The sequence below is a fragment of the Misgurnus anguillicaudatus genome, chromosome 10 (genome assembly GCF_027580225.2).
Source record: "Misgurnus anguillicaudatus chromosome 10, ASM2758022v2, whole genome shotgun sequence".
NCBI classification, from domain to species: domain Eukaryota; kingdom Metazoa; phylum Chordata; class Actinopteri; order Cypriniformes; family Cobitidae; genus Misgurnus; species Misgurnus anguillicaudatus.
Window position 1 is genome coordinate 30016175 of NC_073346.2, and position 24755 is coordinate 30040929.

At 37.7% G+C, this 24755-nt stretch overlaps 1 protein-coding gene across 15 annotated transcripts in view; it reads right to left on the reverse strand.

The window, feature by feature from the left end:
- adgrb1a (adhesion G protein-coupled receptor B1a) overlaps positions 1-24755 on the reverse strand; it is a 148843-nt gene that overhangs the window by 41889 nt on the left and 82199 nt on the right. For 5 of the 15 annotated variants that reach the window (XM_073872346.1, XM_073872345.1, XM_073872344.1 and 2 more), the window contains 10 exons: positions 14522-14680; positions 11437-11511; positions 10911-11015; positions 8059-8226; positions 5454-5633; positions 2841-3170; positions 2597-2698; positions 2337-2443; positions 2051-2245; positions 1891-1959 (listed from right to left, as the gene is read on the reverse strand). In XM_073872346.1, the coding sequence (XP_073728447.1) occupies positions 1891-1959; positions 2051-2245; positions 2337-2443; positions 2597-2698; positions 2841-3170; positions 5454-5633; positions 8059-8226; positions 10911-11015; positions 11437-11511; positions 14522-14680 (1490 nt within the window). The remainder of the gene's footprint in view (positions 1-1890; positions 1960-2050; positions 2246-2336; positions 2444-2596; positions 2699-2840; positions 3171-5453; positions 5634-8058; positions 8227-10910; positions 11016-11436; positions 11512-14521; positions 14681-24755) is intronic. The other 10 variants (XM_073872357.1, XM_073872347.1, XM_073872349.1 and 7 more) reach the window with 8 other exon arrangements.

Sequence of the window (24755 nt, forward strand, 5' to 3'; positions counted from 1 at the left end):
TAAGAGTCACCACATGATTAAATAATTAATTAAATGTTGCGTAGGGTAAAAATGATTGATTGAATGAATAAGTGAAAATGAGTATGAATGAATGAGTGCATATATTACTTGCATGACTGAGGACGTACTCACACTGTACTTAACTGTACCGAACCGTACCCAAGTGTGATTATTTTTGTTCCCACTTCCCTGCTGGTCTGACTCACACTTCACTTTTTGATCTGAACCCGGGTACCCTTACATCATTATGATGCAATTGTTAAAGGCGGGGTACATGATCTCTGAAAGCCAATGCTGATATTTGAAAACACCTACACAATCACGCCCCTAACCTTATAGAATCTGGACCTTCTTTTGATAGACTCGCCCTACACATACGCAACCCAGGCAATGATGTTGGTTAGTAGACATGCCCCTTACTGCTGATTGGCTACAAGAGTGTATTATTGTATCCGGCCCGACTCTCTTTTCCAAAGTGTTTTTCAAAAATCATGATCCGACTTAACTGCAAAACTACTGCGCATTTTGGACTAAACCAGCTGCCGTAGTCACCTGCGCAGTGCATTATCGGATAAGGAAGTGTTTGTTGACAGTTTATATTAGCAATATTAGCACAATGACAGATCGCGGGCATACCTGGAGTTGCGTGAAGGTACGGGCGGAGCCTGAGATATTTGGTGTCTTTGCCGTTTGTAGTGCATTAAAACGTTTTTTTTTTCAAGGTGCATCCGCGATTCATTCTGAAAATGAACGGTTTGTCTAGAGTGCTGAAAACAAAGTATGTATAACAACCACGGACATAATTACAGCGCGCAGCCGTCTGTTCACGATGTCTGCTGTATTTTTCTTCTTTTTGTTTACTTCCGGGGTTCCGTTGAAATTTCGCGCACGTTGATTCTGACCAATCGAGAAGCAGTTTAGAAAATACGTTGAAATACATGTGGCCAATGAGTGATGTGGATCTTATCATATGACTGAATTATGGTTCGTTTCAACTGGTGCGGATCAGACCAATCAGTGTGGTGTCAAAGGGACCAAAACTGTAAAAAAAGTTACAATGTATCATTTTTTGCTTTTGGTCCGGACCAAATGAACCGAACTACAGATGTGAAAACACCCTATGAAGAAGATCACAGTCAAACTAACCAGACTTTGTGGGTCAAACGCAGTGGTTCTCAAACTTTTTCAGCGTGTGGCCCCCTTTGTGTTTTGTGCATTCCTTCGCAGCCCCCCAAAAGAAAATTTATGAAAAAAAAAACTTCACATTTTAATTAAACAAAACATTAAATTATACAAAGTAGTGCTGCATAATTTTTTTAGGTTTAATTTCACAGAATTCATGATCAATTAATGTATTTTATAAAATGTCATAAAACTGGGGCCCCCCTGGCACCATCTCGCGGCCTCCCTGGGGGCCCCGGACCCCAGTTTGAGAACCACTGGTCAAACGTACTGGGGTATGGCACACATAGTGTAAGTACGCCCTGAACAAATTATGTAATCAATAAGTGATTCAATAAATGTGCAATGAATTAATCAATGAAATTGTGAATACATTTATGGGTGAATGAATATAGAGAAAAAATTATTTTTGAGTCAACAAATTATTAAATGAACACTGTAAACGAATGAATGAAAGTACAAGTACATAGATCAATGGATGAATGAATTTATTTAAGCCACATTTAAACAAAAAATAATAATAAAATAAAATAAAAAGCTTTTGTTTAAATGTAACATAAATAAATCGATCACTTACCTTAAAAAATGAGTAAATTGAATTAATATTTTTTTCAGTAAGGGGCTAAGATAAAATCGCTTTGTTACTTTCGTCCCACATTACTTTCGCCCTGATTCTCCCCATTAAGTAAATTGTATGAACAAACTTACCAGCTGAGCCTCCTCCCATCTCTCCCTGTTCTCCTCCATCAGTAAGTTGCTTACCGATTGCACAAAATTCTGTAACAGAGCCACGACAGAGAAACATTTAAAGCCTTTCACCTTTACAAATCGACCTTATATGAAACTGAGCCAATCATTCTTCACTGACCCTCATGTCTGTATTACTGGGGCTGTAGTAAGACCTCCTAAATATTTCAGTCATGTTTTTTAGTACATCTATGATAGCCAGAAGATCTCCGCTGTAGCTTGTCCCATCACTGGATGTTACCCGTAACTTGGTCATCACCTCAGAAACCCCATCACCCACAAGCCCCCTTTGAGCTTTGGACAGGTGATCTCTTGTCTGGAATAGAAAAAGACCAACTTAAGGTTTCCAAAAAGCATCTTGGGTTTAATTTGCATAATCATTTACTGGGTAGGGTTCATGGGCTTACCAATGTTTGGATACTGCGATAATCATTGGAGACACACTTCATGTAAGTTGGGTTCTCCCAGTATGCAATGCCCTCGCTATCCAACGAACATCGCCGAAGAATTAATCCTGCCCCATAGAAATAAGTCATCATGAGTGTGTCTTACATAAATCGTTTTTTATCTGCAATGTCTGTCTGTGCTAGTTTTCTTTTTTTGAACCAAGCATTTGTAGCTTTATAAAGATATTCCTGTGTGTCTATTTGCATGAGTCATGTCTTACCCACAGCATTCGGAGGGCAGCGGACAGCCGCTGTTTCGCCTGCGGGAGTTTTCTTCCACACAACGTTTGAGAAATTCTCCTCATCACAGATCTCATGTGGCTCTGCACACAACCACAGAAGTCAGACAGAAAACACTACATACCCTCAAAGCATTAGAATAAAGAAACATACAGGCACATCACATCCTCTTAGATAAGGATGTCTTACTGATATAATACGAGAAAAGAAACTATGATTGTGAACCTGGACATCTCTTCTCATTGCAACGTCTAACTTCATCTCTGTCCCCTGGGCATTGCTCTCCTCCAAAGAAGGGCCCAAGGCAAACCCTCTGTCTCTGCTGACTTCCTCCACCACATGTTTTGGTACAACCAGCCCAGGTGCTCCAGAGCTGCCACTGGCCATCCACAGGACACTCTTTTAGGAAACAGTCCCTCTGCTGTTTCCACTCGCCCTGACACTCCATGCCCCCGTACGAGGGCCCGTTACATTCTCGTGTGCGCTGAATAGTTCCATTAGAACACGACGAGGAACATGAACTCCAGCTGGACCACTCATTCCACTCACCATCCACTACAGAAAAAGAAATGGACTTTTGAAAGGAGGGCAGTGATTTGAAGAATATTTTGGGTGTATACCAGAAGAAAATTTTATTGCTTAGAGTTTGCTCTTTCATTTTTTTTACTCAGTTGTGTTTCCTTTATGTATCAACATCTCAGAGGTTTCTCCTTAAATTCTTAGAAGAAATAAAAATGGAAACAAATGAGAAAGTTGTGAAAGGGATAGTTCACAGAAAAATGAAAATTATGTCATCATTTACTCACCTTAAGTTGTTACAAGCCTGTTTACATTTCTTTGTTTTGCTGAATACAAATAAAGATAGTTTAAAGAATGTTTATAACAATGCTATTCTGGGGCACCATTGAGTTTCATAGTAAGAATGTGCTGGAAAATGAGTTGGAATGTGCACCGTCTAATTTTGAGCTTTAGGAGAAAGAAAGTATAAATATAAATTTGGTTGAAATTAAGGTTTTAATAGCAATAAGTACATTAAGCCGGCTCCAAGCAATTCTAATCCTCTAAATTTTAGATTAACTCTTTCCCTACCATTAAAAAGTTATCCCGTCAATTAAAAGAAAACATTTTATGTTAATCGGCAATACGGCAATTATCCACTAACCCAATTTATGAAAAAACTGAAGCCAAAATGTTATTTACTAATTTTAAACTCTGTGTATGTTTTGATAACCGTTCTGAATCTGATCTCTATCAAAATTCCTTCACAAAAATGCAATTATTTCAGCTTTTTGCTACAAAAAATATATTAAAAAAAAAACATAAGCAGAGAAAACTTTTTTTTTTATTGTTTGTTTGAAAGCAGAGGGTCTGTTCTTTCATTTGATATATTTGTATGTTTATAGACGATTTCAGCAGTAACAACATAAACAAGCGGCTTTCGTGGTCATCACGTAACTTCCGGTAAACTCCGCTAAGAATAAATAACAACAAAGTCCTTTTAAAGTAGTTTATTTACATAACAAGCAAAATAAACAATACGTAGATTACCTAGAAAACCAAAACATTTGTTATTTTAGACGAGGTATTTGTTGAAGAGTTCAGTTTAGCAACTAGTCAGAACATTAAACAAACAGAAACCGGAAGTAAAGTGCGTCCAATGAAACCGTCTATATATTTTTAAAAGAAAATTTTACTGGAAGGCATTCTGTGAAACTTTTGTGAAAAATCACAAAAATGCTGACGGGCAACTTAAAAAAAATGCTAGCGGGTAACGAGTTAAACATCTAAAATTATCTTTATTTGTGTGTTTTCTGAGAGGTGTACCTTCCTAAATGCTTAATCTAATACAAAGATGCGTGCATCCATTGTGATTTTAAGGTTGAAAATGTGCTCATTCCGACCCATTTGGCCAGCATGGGTCACAAATACAGAAGTGAATGGTGCCCCAGATCTGTTTGGTTATTAACATTTTCTAAATATCTTAATTTTTGTTCAGCAGAATAAAGAAATATGTACTTAAGAATTTATTCTTTTCTTTGAACTATCCCTTTAATTTATGAGTATGGAGCTGTAAAAGGGATAGGGATTGTATATTTTTGTATATCTCACCAATTATACTGAATTTGGGTATAATTGGTGAGAATTCTTTAAGTTCATATTAAAATCTTTAATAGTATTGTCTTTTGACTGCAGACAGATCTGAAATCAGTTTGTAAAACATTGTTGAGTTCTCTTCTGAAACTCTGATGAGAGATTTATCTCAGTAGAAATATTGCAGGAGACTTAAAAAAGTTTTAGTTTGCTCACTTTTTAATCTTGCTAATGTATAGGAAAAAAATGGGATAGTAAAGAGATCTCACGTTTTCACAGTAAGAAAGGATTCTCCCCCCCAAAAATTGCAATATCTCACTACACAAACACTTTACGCTCTTTAAAGCCATTGTTCAAGTCTCAAAATAAAATCCTCTCCATATTTTTAAGCTTATTCTGGCCAAGAACTGTTCAGATATGAGCTCGCCATCTGACTGCTGGGTTAAATCACCAATCACAAGTGGCAGATTGACAGACAATGAGAAAGAGAAAGCATAAAAAACTCATTGTTGAAAGATACACTGCATGAGTGAGGAAGAAAGAGTGAGAGAGATGGGGGGGGGGCTATAGTCCAATCTGCAGTGATTTAAAGCCTCACTTAATCACCATCCTTCACTGTGAACTTCACAATGGTTTCTTTCAATCTTGTTCCCTCACACTGCCTCGCATTAGGCTTTAATTGTGCTGTTAGATGGAAGTCTTTAAATCCGTATGAGAGAGTCTGTATTTAAAAGACCCAAAGATCACCTGGGCATACAGCAATGCTGCAGAATTTGGTCTGTTTCTCTGGGCCGTCGCACGGGTTTCCTCCGAACTGTGGTGGCTTGCAGGAGCGTGTGCGTTCTCTGTAGCCGCGGCCACACGTGGAAGAACACAAACTCCATGGAGACCAGTCGTCCCAGGTCCCGTGCACTGTAATCAGAGCGGCTAGGGTATGATTTATAGAGAGAAAGACCCGTCGCTACAAACACACACACATGCTGTACACAATTCAATTAAATTGTTTACTCACTATCATGTCATTCCAAATCTGACTTTTGCTGTGGAACACAAAAGGAGAAGTAGAAAAGTAATACAGCTCCACTCTACACTCTTAAAATTAAAGGTGCTTCACAATGCCATAGAAGAACCTTTTTTGTCTAAATGGTTCTAAAGAACTTTTAACATCTGAAGAACCTTTCAGGGCGGCACAGTGGCTCAGTGGGTAGCACTGGGTATCACAGCAAAAGTTCGAGCCCCGGCTAGGTCAGGTGACCTTTCTGTGTGGAGTTTGCATGTTCTCCCTGTGTCAGCGTGGGTTTACTCCGGGTACTCTGGTTTCCTCCCAAAGACCAAAAAAATGCAAGTTAGGCACATTGGAGATGCCAAATTGTACCTGTGTCTGAATTAAACTTGTGTACGAATGAACCAATTCTTGCCATGAATATAGCCATAGATGTTGAAATGGCAGAAAGAAAGAACCTTTCAATTTCACAAAATGTTCTTCAGATAAGGTATGAAAGATGTTCTTTAAAGAACCCTTGACTAAATGGTATTTTGAGGAACCAAAAATGGTTCTATGGCATCGCTGTGAAGAACCTTTTAAGCACTGTTATGTTATTAGAGTGACTGTAAAAATAAAGATTCCTAAAAGGGTTCTTTGTCAGACTGTATGGTTCCATAAAATACCCTTAACTTATGCTTGTTTAAAAAAAAAGTTAACGTTTATTGGAGAGCCATCCTTGCAAAGAACCCCTTTAATACCTTTATTTTTAAGAGTGTACTATATTTCAAAACTTCTGCACGAAAAAAGACTTTCAATTTTCTCCTTTCGTTTTCCACACAAAAAAAGTTTGGAACAGCATATGAGAACTACTTGATTATTTGCACAAACTATTCGTTTAAGTACAGTTCGCTGACATCTGCACTATCAATGTGATCTAACCAGTGTTGGGGGTAACGCATTACAAGTAACACGCATAACGTAATAATATTACTTTTCTGAAGTAACGAGTAAAGTAACGCATTACTTTATAAATGTACACAATAATATTTGAGTTACTTTTTATAAAAAAGTAATGCAAATTACTTTTCAGTCTAATTAATTCAATTTAAAAACTAAATAATCTACTGAATTAAACAGAACACATTAACGTAGAATTATGCACTCTGTGCGCCTAGCAGGAACAGTTTGAGTCAGAAACAGAGATGGCAGGCCAGAGCTTGACATTTTTGCGATCTCCAAGGCCTGAAAAAGATCAAGCCTCAGCCCAGTAAGAAAAGTAACGCAAAAGTAACTTAAAAGTAATGTTCAGTTTTAGTGCCTTAATAATGCGTTTTCGTGTGGACGAACGGCCGAACTGCGTAAAAAAAGTCACGGTTATAAAAATACTCGTGTCCGTGTGGACAAGGTCTTAAAGAGACATTCCACTTTATTTGAAAATATGCTCATTTTCCAGCTCCCCTAGAGTTAAACCTTAGATTTTTTCACTGTTTTGGAATCCATTCAGCCGATATCTGGTTCTGGCGGTATCACTTTTAGCATAGCTTTGGATAGTCCATTGAATCTGATTAGACCATTAGCATCGTGCTCAAAAATAACAAAAGAGTTTCTATATTTTTCCTATTTAAAACTTGACTCCTCTGTAGCCACACCGTGCAGTAAAACCGACGCAAAACCAAAAGTTGTGATTTTCTAGGCAGATATGGCCAGGAACCATACTCTCATTCTTGCGTAATAATCAAGGACTTTGCTGCCGTAACATGGCTGCAGGGGGTGCAGTTATAATACGCAGTGCCCGAAAGTAGTCCCCTGCTATTGGAAGTTACCAAGGGGACTATTTTTGGGGGCTGCGTAATATCATTGCAAAACAGTAAAAATCAAATGTTTAACTCTAGGGGAGCTGGAAAATAAGCATATTTTTTAAAAAGTGGAATATCCATTTAAAGAACAGATCATTATTTTGTCAGCATACTGTATAATGATTAACATTGAAAACAACATTGCGCTTGGGCAGACAAGCATTTCTATCTAATGTGCATACCAAGGGAGTCCTAAAAATTATGTTCATCTTTCCCCCCGAGATGTTGAAGTGATGAAATGAAAAGAGAAAGGCACCAGCTACATATGGTAAAAACTACAGGGACTTCCTACAGTGCTGCGCTCAAACCCACTGAGATCTTACCACGGCTCTCCGGCATCCAGAAGTAAGAGGGGAGCAGCTGTACACCGAAGCACAGGAAGAGTGAGCCTCAGGTGGGCAGCGACTAGATGGTGAGTGGGCGAAACTAGTGGAGCTAAGTGGAGGTGGGAAGGGGGTTGGATAAGGTAGATGGTGGGGGTGAGGAGAGGCCTGAGCTGAGCTGTGCTTACCTGGACACACAGCAGTATTATTGCAGGGTCTCTGTTCGCGGAGCGGCCCGCTGCACTGCGTGCTGTACGACACGGAGACACAGAAGCGCGTTCGGCTCTGCCAGCCCTCGCCGCACGTGGCCGAACACACGCTCCACGCAGACCACTCCTCACCCGACGGAGGATCCACTGAGGGGAAGGAGGGGAGGGGTTGGGAGTGGGGTCAGGGATTGGATGGGGTAGGGTTTGGAGGAAAGGGCATGAAATAGGGCCAAAACGATTTAGCATGCAGGATTAGGCTTAAAATATATGTGGCTGATTCCATTTAGCGTTCATGCTTTTAGTTAAGGATATGCAAGTCAGATGATTTTACAAGGCTGTTCAATACATCATTTGGACTTTAAGATCTATCAATAAGGTTTACTCATCTGGAGAATGCACTGAATTACGTAATTTGTAAGGAATGGGAAAGTCCAAAAGAAAGCACTGTCCAATAGGAATAAATGAAATGAGCTAGGTTATCATTACCATCCAATAGAAGTAACTGCATGATTAATATTCTCCAATAGAGAACGATATTTACTTTTAAAAAAATGTGTTGCTTCATGCATAAAATTTAAGGTGTGCATACAGTAAGCTTACCAATTAAATCACACATAATGTACACCATTTTCTGCACATTACTTTTACAATAAACATCTATTTCATTCAATAAATAACGTTAGTGTGCTTAAAGGAATACTCCACTTTCATTAAAAAAATTATTCACCCTCATGTCATCCAAGATGTTTATGTCTTTCTTTGTTTAGTCAAGAAGAAATTAATTTCTTGAGGAAAGCATCTCAGGATTTTTCTTTAAATAATGGACTTCAACAGTTCAATGCAGTTTAAAATTGCAGTTTCAATGCAGCTTCAAAGGGCTCCAAACGATCCCACCCAAAGCATAAGGGTATTATCTAGCAAAACGATTGTCATTTTTGCCAAAAAGCAAAAACAAAAAAATTATCGTCTTGCACTAGCCGTGCGACGCCCCTGCGCGACCTTACTGTAGGTATTACGTAAGTTGTCGTAAGGCCACGCGCTACAGATGTGAAACATACACTTGTGGACCATTTTAAACAATAAACTGACACAAATACATTAATTAGTATCATTCCACATACAACAACTTCTAAATGGTCCTCTTTTCCACACAACACTGGAGCGGTAGTTTTGCATACGTCATGCGTAACCTTTCACCCTGATTACGTAATACATAAGGTCACGCTTGTGCGTCACACGGCTAGTGCAAGATAAGAAATTGTGGTTAAAAAGTACATAATTTGTATTATTTTTTGCAAAAATGATGATCGTTCTAGATAAGACTATTATGCCTCGGTTGGGATTGTCCATTAAAGTCCATTATGATCACTTTAAATGTAAACTTTTTTCTTTAACAAAGCATTCACATAATTTGTCTAGTAAATTATACTTTTCTCGCAATAGTAAGCTTGTACGGAATAAAGCATTCACATAACTCGTCTTGGTTATATACTAATGTCGCAATAGCTAGCCTGTCTGTAACCGAGCATATATTAAAACACAACACTGTGTGACACGTGCATTACATGCAAACGGCCGCTACGCTAATAGGATTTTGTTTCTCTCTCCCTGTCTCGTCCTCGAACCTGAGGACATTGAGACACAGACCCAGTTCCGGCTGCCGTGGAGGTCAACACACCACTGATCTACTGGCCGCCCTTCAACGTGATGCCCAGCCGATGCCTGACCAACGACCACCGATGGAACCCGTTAAATCTTCTTATCCGTTTACATCCCATGTAAATATCCCATGGGTTTTTTTCCTCCTAGGACTTTTTGTTCCTCCCTGAGGTTTTTCTCCTAGGGGTTTTTTCAACCCCGGGGAGTCAGCCGACATTGGCTTAACTTAGCACCCTCTTGTATACGAGACATTATTAATATGCTTGCTTGTAAAGTTTATTCATAGCCGCTGTATTTTGCTACTTATATTGTCTGTCATCTTTCTGTGTTTCCCCTGTTTCTTTTAATGTAAAGCTGCTTTGAAACAATTTCCAATTGTGAAAAGCGCTATATAAATACAATTGAATTGAATTGAATTGAATTGAAAAAGTTCCTGGAATGTTTTCCTCAAAAAATTTAATTTCTTCTCGACTGAACAAAGAAATAAACAAACATCTTGGATGACATGGGGGTGAGTAAATTATAAGAATTAATTTTTTATGAAAGTGTAATATTTCTTGAAGCATTTTGGTACTATGAAAGGCAACTTCCTATAGCAAAATATGTAAAAACTTGCAACTTACACATGAAGCTCCAGGTATCTATATTCATTGATTTACAGTGATTTTTGAATTTTAATACATGAAACATTGTAACTACATTAACAATAAATGTATTTCTGTCGAAGAGATAGACTCACCTTTGTCTTTACAGTAAAAAGAGAGATTCATGCAGTATTTACAAAAACAGACAAAACATTATAACACTAGGGATTACAACATATTAGAAGTCCAGAATATATATTTAAAGCATGCAAACCACACATGACCACCCCCAAGCAAGGTGTGTTACGTTTTTGCTTGTTTAACAGTACAACTACGAGTCCCTTTAATAACTCAAATGCAGTAGCTTCAGATTAAGCAATGGTGTCCATGATTCATGGACAAACCACCATGAACCATGCCATAAAACACATAAGACACACAAAACATAAATCACAAAAGGCCATAACCACATACTGTACGCATCCAATCTACTCCCCTATGTGAGTGAAATGGACAGTTTGCATTTGGACAGGTGTGCATTTGTGCGTGTGTAACCCCAAGCTGCGGTGAAGGCTGATGTCCTCTTACCTGCTTGGGAAGACTGCTGTCCGCCACGGGTCTTATCAGAGTCCTCTCTTTTGCGGCTGTCCACCGAGCGCAGCGATTGGCTGCGAGTGCCGAGTCGGCCTTTGCCTGCAGGATGGGTTGGGGTTAGCAACTACAGTTGACTTCTGAATGGGCAGTGCTGTTCGACCTGTACAACTAAACCACCATCAGCCATGCTTGGGATTTTTGTGTGAACATGTTACACAGAATCTGTGTTTGGTCTGTTACTCGGGTGTCCGCACTTTAACCGATGTGTGAGCACACTCTATTGTATGTGCGATCTCAGACAGTGTGCTTTGAACATTGAGAGGACAGTGTGCAGGAAAAGAGCAAGATGGAGCGAGTAGTGGATGGCGGATGAGATAAGCAGATCATGCGGTATGGAGACACAGACAATGACCTCGATGACCTCGACCATGGAGTGAGTTATTGACTCATGGCCTCCGTACAAACTATAGTGGAGATCTACTCACTATGGTCACATTCACACTGTCAGTTGAGCCCTTACCAAGCATGGCCTCCTGCACTCCATTGTATTTCACTGGTCTTAAACTCTTGCCTTTAGAGGAATACTGCCTGTAGCCTATAGGTCCAATGAAAAGCACACAAAAACGGCTTATTCTAGCATCAGTCTATTGTGATCATATTATGTTAATGATCTGTCATTATGTCACACAGCGCATTGTGTTCACCAGTGAAATGTGAACAATGTTAAAAAATGAGATGACAGCCCAAAAGAGATGTTTATCATGTTGAGGTTGCGCTTTCAAAGCTTAGGAGATCTTAGGTATGTTTTTAAAGGGACACTCCACTTTTTTTTAAATATACTAATTTTCCAGCTCCCCTAGAGTTAAACATTTGATTCTTACCGTTTTGGAATACATTCAGCTGATCTCCAGGTCTAGCGCTGGCACTTTTAGCATAGCTTAGCACAATCCATTGAATCTGATTAGACCATTAGCATCGCACTCAAAAATAACCAAAGAGTTTGGCTATTTTTCCTGTTTGAAGCTTGACTCTTCTGTGGTAACATCGTGTACTAAGACCGACGGAAAATTAAAAGTTGTGATTTTCTAGGCAGATATCACTAGGAACTATACTCTCATTCTGGCGCAATAATCAAAGACTTTGGTGCTGTAACATGGCTGCAGGAGGTGTAGTGATATTACGCGGTGCCCGAAAATAGTCCCCTGCCATTGAAAGTTACTAAGGGGATTATTTTTGGCTGCTGCCTAATATCATTGCCTTTTCTGTCAGTCTTGGTACACAATGAAACTACAGAAGAGTCAAGTTTTAAATAGGAAAAATATCAAAACCCTTTGGTTATTTTTTAACGTGATGCTAATGGTCTAATCAGATTCAACGGATTGTGCTAAGCTATGCTAAAAGTGGAAGTGCCAGACCCGGAGATCAGCTGAATGGATTCCAAAATGGTAAAAATCAAATGTTTAACTCTAGAGGAGCTAGAAAATGAATATATTTTTTAAAAAGTGGAATGTCCCTTTAAATTTAATGTCATTTTTGCTATTGGAATTACATACCTTTGCCTACATTTCTGGACAACCTGAAATAGGTTGCTCCTGTTACATATAAAATTTGTTTCTTATTTACATATTTTTTTGTCTTGTTTTCAGTACAAATATTGAATAAGCCTAGTTTTTAGACAAAAATATATTATTAGTATTAAAAATAATATTTAAGTAAAAAAACTGGGGTAAGAAAAAAAAAACTTTTTTCTTAAACACTTAATTCAAGAAAAATTCAAGAATTTTTTTATCCCATTGGCAGATTTTTTTGCTTGCTTTTTTGTAGCGTATCACTGCATCTTTTGTTTGGAATCTCCACTAGAGGCACTTGTTTTATTTTGTTTTATATATAGGATATGACTATAAATAGGCACCAAACGACAAAAATCAATTTAACAAGAGCTGAGCATGTTTTAACTCTTTCCTCGCTTTTGACGAGTTATCTCGTCAATTAAAGGGGACATTTCGCAAGAGTTTTTTAAGATGTAAAATAAATCTTTGGTGTCTCCACAGTACATATGTGATGTCTGAGCTCAAAATATCATATAGATAATTTATTATAGCATGTTAAATTTGCCACTTTGTAGGTGTAAGCAAAAATGTGCTGTTTTGGGTGTGTCCTTTAACATACAAATGAGCTGATCTCTGCACTAAATGGCAGTGCCAATGGTTGGATAGTGCAGATTAGGGGCGGTATTATCCCCTTCTGACATCACAAGGGAGCCAAATTTCAATTACCTATTTTTTCACATGCTTGCAGTGAATGGTTTACCAAAACTAACTTACTGGGTTGATCTTTTTCACATTTTCTAAGTTGATAAAAGCACTGGGGACCCAATTATAGCACTTAAACATGGAAAAGTCAGATTTTCATGATAATGTCTTCCCTGCCAATGAGGAGTTTTTACGGCAATCCATATTTACGCTATTATCCACTAGGTGGCACACTTTCACATCCAGAAAAAGTAAAAACTCTGATCCTTTACAAAAATGCAATTATCTCAGCTTTTTGAAAAACCTCATATATGAGCGAAGTGATAAAAAGAGAAAAAATTTAGATAAGATGAAATTTCTTTTTCGTTTAAAAGCAGAGGGTATGTTCTTTCTTTTTTATATATTTAAAGAAGAACATTTTCTGGAAGGCATTAAACTTAAACTATCATAAAAAATGATGGCACTGGCTTGCAACTTTATATATTCGATATAAAAAAAAAAAAACTGGACACCTCTATGTGTCTGCTTCATAACTTCATAAAAATTCCAGGTCAAAACTGACAAAAAACAAACACCTCTAGTGGACATTTCGTCGAAAGAGGCAGCGTTTGAACCTGAAGCTGTATATTTTAGGTTATACAGAGGTATGTATGGCGAGTGATCTTGGGTTGCATTTTTGTATCAGATGCTTTTACTAAAAATCTTTAGTCACAAATGTAACAAATGTTGACATACAGTAAGACTACACTGCTTTAAAATTAATGTGGTAAACACAGGTAAGATAACTTAGTCTTGGATAATTTGTTGAGAAATGTTTGAGCTCGTATTGAAATCTCTGACTTATTTTGGGCCTTTAGGATCTTAATGACATCACTGTGATCTCCTCAAAGGGGCAGTTTCTTGGACAGGGTTTAGATTAATCCAGGACTAGGCCTTAGTTATATTAGGACATTTAAGTAGTTTTTACAAAAAACAATACTCGTGTGCATCTTGAGACAAAACAATGGCACTGATATGTGTTAAGATATGTCAGTACAGGTGTTTTTAAATTAAGGCAGCTCAAACTGCATTTTAGTCTGGGACTAGGATAAACAATGTCTGAAAAACCACCCCCATAAGTCTAGAGGAGACATGTAAGGGTCTGTTTTTCAATGTACATATCTCAAAAGCAGAAGACCCAAGCTAAGTGTCCATTTGACTACAAATAATCTCATTACAATGAGTAACATGAGATGATAAAGAGACCTCACTTTTGAGAGACACGCAGTGAGAGAAGAAGTGTGGTACAAAGATGTTTGCAGTTGTGAACAAACGGTCATGCGGAAATGTGCATGAGCATAAAAAAAAACTTACCAATGCAGGGTTCTGCATTGCAGGGACGCCCCTCCTCCAGAACGCCCTCACATAGGTATGCCTCCTCAGGAGGTGACTGACAGGTGCGTGTGCGCGTCTGGACCCCGCCCCCACATTCACTGCTGCACGCCGCCCAGTTGCCCCACCCACTCCAGCCACCTGCATTAAATTACATATACAGTACAACATTAACACACAGAGTCCTTCCGAACTTATCGCCCAAGCAAGAGCTATTTATTAAAACATTTTCAAGACACAAATTAAATTTCCATCCCTGCTAAGCAATAATGTTCTGATTTTATAATCCATTATGATGGTACTAAGATGTAGGATTGGACCCATAAATACCAGTAGAATATGAGTCCCTGTGTTCTGAACTCTCATGAATGTTTAATATCAGACATCGCAGCCCGCCTGATCCCAAAGGCTCTGACAAATATGTATTAATCTACATGAATAGAACATGAAGCTGGACCATGTCCAGTGACAGACATTTTTAATTACTCACAAATCAATTGTACCAGCGAGAGTACGTAATTTTACACTCAATGCTGGTGTACCCAGAAAATGAGATTTACAAAAAGAGAAATAGAGAGAGATGGAATCAGCTTAAGACCTCATTTCAATTGTTCATCAGAAGACTAGCGTTTATTAGATACAGAGGGTTTGTATTGACTGTGTATTAATTAGTTAACCATATTGATCTTATAAAGATTTACATCAGTTGGTGTTAATTGAAAATAAGGATATAAGAAATGGGCTACAATGAAAAATATTTAAATATACAGCAATAATTAAAACACGCAGAAATGTTGAATGTTTAGTTAGAAATGTAACGTTTGCATTAATTTTGCTTTTTCAAATTTAAAGAGCACCTATTGTCCGACTCATGTTTTTACATTTCCTTTCGCGGAATACAAAGTGATATCGCAACGCCACTTTTGCTTTTTCTTTTCAGATCGTTTCCATGTAAACGTAGCCTAAGGCAGTGGTTCCCAAACTTTTTCAGCGTGCGGCCCCCCTTGTGTACGGTGCATTACTTCGCGGCCCCCCAAAGAAAATTTGTGACAAAAAAACTGTTCTAAAACTCAACATTTTAATTAAAAAAAACATTAAATTATACAAAAAAGTAGTGCTTTTGGTTAGTAGCCTTATTTTTTTCAGGTTTAATTACACAGAATTCATGATAAATTTATGTATTTAATAAAATGTCATAAAACTGGGGCCCCCCTGGCACCATCTCGCGTCCCCCCTGTGGGCCCCGGCCCCCAGTTTGAAAACCACTGGCCTAAGGTACCAATGTGTACCTTTAAGGCTTTAAGGTACCAATATGCACATTTTAAGTTAACTTTGGTACCTTCTTGTACCTTTTTTTCGGAGAATGTACTGCAATAACTAATGTTAACAAATGCAACCTTATTCTAAAGCATTACTAATGTTATTATTACATCATGACTACATTTGGGTGTACACAAGTGAACTAACCTGAACTAACCTTACTTTTAAAGGTGGGGTCCATGATTTTTCGGGCCGAGCACCAAAACACACTTGTAGCCAATCAGCAGTAAGGGGCGTGTCTACTAACCAACATCATTGCCTGGGTTGCATATGTGTGGGGTCTATCAAATGAAGGTCCAGATTTTATTGGGGTGAGGGCGTGTTTGTTTAGGTGATTTCAAATGTTAACATTGGCTTTCAGAGATCATGCACCCCGTCTTTAAATGAAAGGTCAAAATCTTGAGAATCTACAGGATTTCCATATGTGATATACAGTACTGTATTTCCTATTTCCTGAACAGAGGTGTAAAAGAGGCATATTCAAGCCATCTGTTTTAATTTTATGACTCATTTAAAAGATTCAGTGTCACGTCATTGACCCCAATATCAAGTGAACCCTTCCCAGACCGACTACACAGCAGAAGTAGCCCTCACGCACAGCTTGAGTTCATCTATTATGCCACATAAAGGCAAGAAGAAAACAATTTATGCCCTTTCTTGCATTGCTAGTACAAATCTGTCGGCGTGTGTGTGTGCTGAAAAGCAGAATCAATATCTATTTGTTTGAGCAGGATGAGCGATTAACGGCAAATTGTTTATTCGAGGTGCTGAGATTGGCTTTCCCGAGTGTTGCGAGAGACATATTCACCCGATCAAAACATAACAGATTCTAATCTTGAACGTCCCAGCCTTGAATACACAATCAAATGTCCTTCTTGCACAGCAAGCAACAACCTTATGCAAAATGAACTGGGTGGTTCTCGGCAAGCTGCCTTGATTAATCTCATCCACCAATCACGTGCCACGTCAGTTGGCTTCTTTAACCAATCGCACGTGGCATAAGCAGCATGCAAGAATCCCTGATCCACGGGGTATCCATAAGTACTGTGAATCTGACTCAAATAACCTTCTCAGCTTCTGTGCTGAATAACTTAAACATATTTAAAACAAATGAAACTATGAAGGGACGGCCGAAATGAGAAGAGTGAGACTATGCAGGGCAAACAATTTTGAAAAACTTATTGAAAATATAAGGGAATAAAATTTTGAATACTCCATTTGGAGATGAGATTTTCTCTCCATGAAAAACGATTGGGAAAATACGACCCTTTTTTGGCTCAATAATCACAAGCTGAAGGAGAAAAGAGGGCAGAATAATGTAGTGTTTCTTCTCTCTCCCCAAGGACATTTTATTATGCTTTCAATAATTTAGTGTGCTTTTCTTCAGCGGTAGCTGGTGGTGCATCCAGACCCTCTACATCTTCTTTAAATCCTCATATTTGTCCTCTGCCTGCCTGTTGCTTTCTATTCATCAACTCTATTACGCTGTCATTTTCCGCCTTTTGTGCATTGAAGCTGCAGTGCGCACCTATTTTTTTGTGAATGAGTATTATTTAGCGTTAGTAAAAAATACCATCTAGATAAAAACCTTGCAGTGACCTTTCACTCCACAACAGACAGAAGATCAAGTAACAGCTCAGATAGAAACTGCTGAGATGTTGCTTTTAATGCTTAATTGAGATCTACACTTCATTTCAGTATCGATTTAGTTTTTGCAAAAACTTTGAGAAATTGCCCAAATGAAAAAACTGTTAACATAGAAGAAGCAAGAGAAAAATGTATGCATTTGTGCAATATTAAATGTCACTGCTGTTTAAGAAAAATCATACCATTACAAATATCTCTTTTTTGACTGCTGCTTTAAGAAGATAATACGTCTAAAATTTTTAATACAAAATCAGATATAATCTCTTGCCAGTCACCCAAAATTATATTTATATTCAGTGTTTTTCAGCTGCTTTTTATATATTAAAAAGCTGTGCAGAAAGGCACTGCGGGTCAGTAATAGAAAGCTAAAGATGGTAAGTGCTGACACCCAGAGGACGCTACCAGTCATTGGCAGTTTGGCATCCATGCAGACAACATAAAAACAAGAGTGTCAGTGAAAAGAGAGAGAGAGTTTGTGGCTGGATTGGATTTAATGAAAAAGGATGACAATTAATCTATTACGCTTGAAAAGGTTGAAAAAACCCTTTTAAAGAGATCTTTTTAAAATGTCTTTCCTTAATGATGCAAAATTGAAATGGATCAAACAGGCGTTTGGGGCGTATTTGAGCAGAATGATATTAGACATTCATCATCTTGCACCTTTATTTTTACAGTTTCTCTTTGCCCATCTCTCTGTTCTTCTGAAGGTTAAAACTCATGTCTAATTCACTGTTCACCGGCCATGTGTGTGTGTGGGTGTGTGCGCGCGTGTTCTGCAGTATCCTGCTTAGAATAAATATTTGAGCAGCTGCATGTGCTTACACATCTCGTTGATTAAACTCTCTCCAGGGGCAGGAAACACAACTCGGGTCTGCCTCCCTAACTAATCTTTCCCCTCTTGTGCCATGGGCCCAAAAACACCACATACAAACTCGCACTGAATAGACACCCTAAGGCCATAACCCTAAATTACGCTCCAGGGGATACAGTTTCGCTATGGAACACAGGCAAGGTGTCAACATTTGGCTTAACCCTAACATTTCATTATTGTTCACAATATTTCCAATTAAGATACTTGTTGTTTTAAAATATTGAAATATTGTTTGATAGGCATGTTTGAAATGTTACGTGTAGCGGAAGACAATCCCTGCGTACGAAATCCCTGTGTACGAAACCGTATACTGTGACAGCCTGTACTGATATAGATGATGTACCTAATTTTCTCTTTAACTGTTAACTCATTCCCCGTCCAGCCATTTTTTGAAAAGTTGCCTGCCAGCATTTTTTTGTGATTTTAGAAAAGTTTCACAAAATGCCTTCCAGGAAAATTTTCTTCTAAAAATATATAACCAGTCAAATACTGTATATCAAATGACAGAACAGACCCTCTGCTTTCAAATAAACAAACAAACAAAACTTTCTTAAAAATACACAATTTTGAGCAAAAAGCTGAAATAATTGCATTTTTGTGAAGGAATTTTGTTAGAGATCAGATTCAGAACGATCATCAAAACATACACGGAGTGTAAAATTAACAAATAATTTTTGCTTCAGTTTTTTTATTAATTGGGTAAGAGTGCATCTAGTGGATAATCGCGGTATTTCAGATTAACATAAAAACGCATCAGGAACACATTTTATTCAGGCAAATGTTTTCTCTTAATTGACGAGATAGCTCGTCAATGGTGGGGAAAGAGTTAAAACACTATGTTTTATATAATGAAAATATGAGTATTATACCCATATTTTCAGCGTCATTCTTAAAGATGGTATTATGCCACATATTCTGACTTCTGCTTAAAGGGGGGGTTTAATGGTATTTCAAGCATTCTGACTTATTAACACAGTTATAGAGTTGTTTCCTCATGCTAAACGTAGGCAAAGTGTCAAAAATGCAGTTGGGCGTGTTTCAGAGTATTTCTGTGCCGAATGCACTTCGCCAGGGTTCGTACAAGTTTCGGCTAATTTTTTTCGATTACGGTTCTAACTGACGTTTCAGGGGTTTTCGATACGTATCACTTCTTTATATGGGCTTCTGCCGGAAAACTTCCCCCGGAAAACCCCGCCCAGCCGTCAGTCAGCGGGAGACGCTAGAGCTTGCTAACAGCTTATCACGCCACTCAGCTTTGTTTAATTTCAAAAGTCAACAATGGCACAAGAAGAAGTGTGTTTTTGGATGTAAGGAGAAGACATCCAGCCTTATGGAAACAATGGATATAGTTTATTATCCGGATTAGCAGCGGAGTTTTGCGTGTGTGTTTGATGCGGTGGATTTTCAGAACCGGTTCATGACGAGTTACACGTGGTAAGTAAGACTTCTGTCTTATGTTGGAAATAGGCGCGTGTATATTATATAAATGACACGAACATGTAGTGAATCATACGTTATAAGTCTTGTATAGTGTTGCATGACTCGTACTCGCTCCTCCCGTGTTATAACTCCTCCTTCTTCATTTTTTCGTACGTTATCAGAAAGATTCGTTAAAGCTAATATTTCTTTTATAAATCTGATTAAACTAAAGACTCTTCAGAGATATAAAGGATGTCATACTACTCTATAGGTACTCCAGATTGATATCAGAAATGCAGAAACAGCGTGTGTTACGTGAGCTTTAATATTTGCACTTCCGACATTTATTAAAGAGCACCTATTTCATTGCTTAAAAACAAAGTCATTTTGTGTATGTGTTGTCAGTGACAAAAACGGTTTGGCAAGATGAGAAATTCAAAAATCGTTTTAAAAAACATGTTTTAAAACCACGCATCAGGTTTATATTAATGCACATCGTGTATTTATGTTAATTTTATGCAATAAAAAAATTATATTTGCACCGTTTTTATGAAAGTTAAGACTGAATGGACCTGAAAATGTCAAATGGTGTAACCCCCAATTGCGCCAAAGAATAAGAAATATTAAATATTTTATCATTCACCTTGATGGCATGTAAGCGTAATCATAAAAAAACATAAAAAATATCATTTTATAAGTTATTTCTAAATGTAAATTTTAATGCGTTTTTTGTAATATTTGTCCTGACATATACTGAAAACAGCTCTGTTTTCTAAATAATCTTTGACAAATTATGTAAAAATGTATGTAAAAAAATTATATTCCACTAAACTAGATGATTATATTTAATTCCACATTTTTTATAAATATATTTATATTGCATTTAAAAAATACTAGTAACACCACATTGACATTTTTGCAAATATCCCTCAAATATTCTTTCAAAATGAAATAAAACCAGAAATTTTAGACTTGGTCCTCAAAAAAGATAAAGTAATCTGCAAATTTATTTTGAAATTTTAATCCTTTTACATGTAATTGAACCATACGGACACAAAATAATTAACATCACATCATTGACCCATAATACAATGTGTTTGCATGGTTTTTTCCACATACGGTACATTTTTACAGCTCCAGATTTCCCTGTCTTCCTGAAACGCACAGATTTTGTACTCAGGGAAAACTGTCCCTGATTGGCCAGCTAACCTGTACGTTGTAACTGGCCTCAATACATCTGACATCAGCCGGAAATGTGACACTCCTTACCATGTTTGAAAGATTCGGTCACAATGCAATGCTAACAGGAGTTAATTTACAGACTGTGAGTCCAAGCCGGAGGAATTATGATAATGTCGGTCCTCCCAGGAAGTAAACTGTTGCCTACAATCCGTGTGTTTGTTGTAGTCCAAGGAAAGAGCTTTACTTTGGAAATGATAACTCACGTCATTGTTTATTTTGAGGTTTGTACTATTTGCATGTCGTTAACATGTACTAATACACACTTACACACCAAAAAAAAGTTAAATTGTGAATTGGACCATTTGGTGCTCTTTAAATAATGCATGTTTTCTATTCGATAAAAAACCTTCATTTTCATAAGACATTGTTATCTACAAATTTTGTATTGAGTTCAGTAGAGCATCATTAGGAATATTAGGCAGTTTATTCTGTGGTTACTTTTCAGGTGACGTGATCAATCACATCCAATTTCATTGGCTCGATAATGAGCAATTAATTAAAGCGTACAATTCTGTCTCATCACATACACTAGATTGAAGATCTTGGTTACTATAGCACCCGATTATAGTGCCAATAACCATCAAACCACTTCTGCTCTGAATTATGTGATGACAAACTCAACAACCTCTTATTGGTCGTAAGCATGCGTTGGCAGATCATGACCAGTGTCAGGTGTGAAGCTCAGAGTCCAGACGTTTTACTGATGAGCGACAAGATAAACAGATCTGAAGTACGACAGGGATATGAATGTGGGCTTTGCTTGAACGTTCTTTGCTTGCAGGTGCGGGTCAGGGGAGTCGACGTTTCAATTCCGAAGATGGATGCCTCTCCTCAACAGAAACCAAAAGGGGGAAAAAATCAAGCGCGAATCAAAACACCTTCGCTAAAAGGATCAGATGTGCATCACACTTTTCACGGTCCCACAGATGAGTGGAAAAATAACAGGCTTTTCTTATTTTCCTTTTTGCACATCAATCTTGGGCAGAGAAGCATCTGCTTATATGAGCAAAAGGACACAGGCATATATATATATGTGGACACAAACCCTTGCGCACACAAATACACATGTGAACACACTTTCACTTTCAAATATCTTTACTGCTTGGGTCTGTGAACACAATAAGGTTTTTCTATTTTTCTCCATTGTTGTTTCTTGTTTTAAGCATTTTTTTTTAATTGTTTAACTTAAAGCTATAGTGGAAGATTTTCTTTTTCCGGGTGGAACATCAAGACTATTGGTCATCCTAGTTGTCAATCATTCTGGTAATATGTTTACGTAAGGCCGTCGTACATGCTCGTCCCTAGGTTCGCTTTCTGCACATGCGCACTTTCAGGTGTATATGTGTGGTGAGCTACGGTTTCAGCCATCCATTGAAGCTCGCGTTCTCACCGTGTTTTTCAAAATGTCTGAGGGTCGCAAGAGAAAAAGTGTTTACGAATTGTATGACAAAAAGCGAAAGGCCTCTGAAGAAAGAAACAAGACCAGAGTGCTGTTTTGGGAGAATATTTCACACCTGGCGTGAGCTAAAAGCACAGGTTGGGCTTCCCACTGATGCCTCAGTCACAAAGTTTCTGCTCGACAGGTAAAGTTTGTCATGCTATTTGAAATACTGCTAGTAAAAGTTGATGTAAGCTATGATTAGCGATGCTAGCCCTGGCACAAGTCACAAACCGCACAGACACAGTTAACATCTCAATGTATGAGCCATGCAGCAACTTGTAAACAGAGCAAAGAGAAGAACTAGGCTCGTGCATGCTCTCTCGTACACACGTTTAATAGGCATCCCCCCTCTGTTGCGCATGTGCATTTTTTTAAAAAGTGGAGGGGCGGGTTCTTTTAAAAAATTCTGGAAAATCTTCCGCTTTACCTTTAAAATATAAAGAAAGCGTCAAAGAAAGTAGGATTTTATTTGTTTATATTAGTTAACTAGTTTTAACTTACAATATACAATACCCCTACTGGATTTAATAATCCTTGTACGATGCTGCATGATATTTAGGGAAAATACATTATACGATAACTTGCTAAATAGTGGGGTATATGATATGTGATACAATAATGCTTTTTATAAAAAAAAAAATCTCAAAAAAGTCAATTTGAGTAATAATAAAATCTATGTAAAAACTGAAAATTCTATAACAATATAGATGTTTTACATTCTTTCTGGGAAAATAAACCATTACTCTCCTTGTCACACCAGTCTCGACCTAAAACTCTTATTATGCATAACTTTTTTTTTAGTACTAAAATCATTTAGTTATTTCATATCCAGTAATTTCCATATATCTAGCCGCCCTATCATTGTCAGTGTTAATTTCAACATTTTATACGTTAACATTAGTTAATGCACAATGAACTACACTCTAAAAAAAATATTGCTAAATGGCACTAAAGCTCGTAATCATAGGGGAACCATTTTTAGTGCTATATAGCACCTATAAAGCACCTATGAAGAACCATCTGGGGCTGAAACAGTATAACACCACTACTATAGCACCAGATATGGTTCTATATAGCACAATATGGTTCTACACAGGTGCTACATGGCACTAAAAATGGTTCCCCTACGATTACGAGCCAGTGAACTGCTTTTAGTGCTACAGTATTTAGCACCATTTGTTTTTAAAGTGTATCATGAACAAATAATGAACTATTGTATTGGTATTAAAAAAGTGACAGCATCATGCTCAAAACTATTTTCGGGTGCTGCATAATATCATTGCGCCTGCTGCAGCCATGGTACGGCACCAAAGTCCTTGATTATTATACCATAATAAGAGTAAAGTTTCTAGCCATATATGCCTAGAAAAAAACTTTTAATTTTCTGTCGGTCTTAGTACACGATGTAACTACAGAAGAGTCAAGTTTTAAATAGGAAAAATATTGAAACTTTTTGGTCATTTTTGAGCGTGATGCTAATGGTCTAATCAGATTCAATGGATTATGCTAAGCTATGCTAAAAGTGGTACCGCCAGACCTGGAGATCAGCTGAATGGATTCCAAAATGGTAAAAATCAACTGTTTAACTCTAGGGAAGCTGGAAAATGAGCCTATTTTCAAAAAAGTGTAGTGTCCCTTTAACATTATTAACAAACATGTTTCTCATTGTTAGGTTATATTAGCTATTATACAACAGGTTTTTTTGGTTTTCGAATCTGATTGGCTAAGAGGCATGCGATATTGTACTGATAACATAACAGTAATCGCTTCACCATTTGTATCATTCCACCACCTGCTGGTCATTTTATTATTAGTGAATGGAGGTTCTTTAAACAGGCTCATCTCTGAATTGAAAAACTGCACGCACACATGGACACGCACAGACGCGCTGTTTTTACTCTCCGTGTGTCTCATTAGTTCACTAGCTTGTAAATCAGTCAGTGAATCCCAATCGGAAATGATTATCCCATCGAAAATCAGCACTCTTGGATGTAACGTTAAACTTAAGTGGAGTAATGTCACATCGCGTAGACGATAAACACTTGGAAAGAGGAATATAAACAATAATTTTTTCTGGAGAGATCTCTCTCCTCAGAATGCGAAAAACACTGTGGAACTGCAAGTAAGCACAGCAGCTTTTAAATGTGGACACTGATCATCTATTTTATCCTGGCGTGACTATTAAACACGTTATGCGAAATCGCCACTGATATATTTATAAACAGCATGCAAAAAACATCTCTCTGACCCTTATAAAAAATTGTTGTATATAGTAC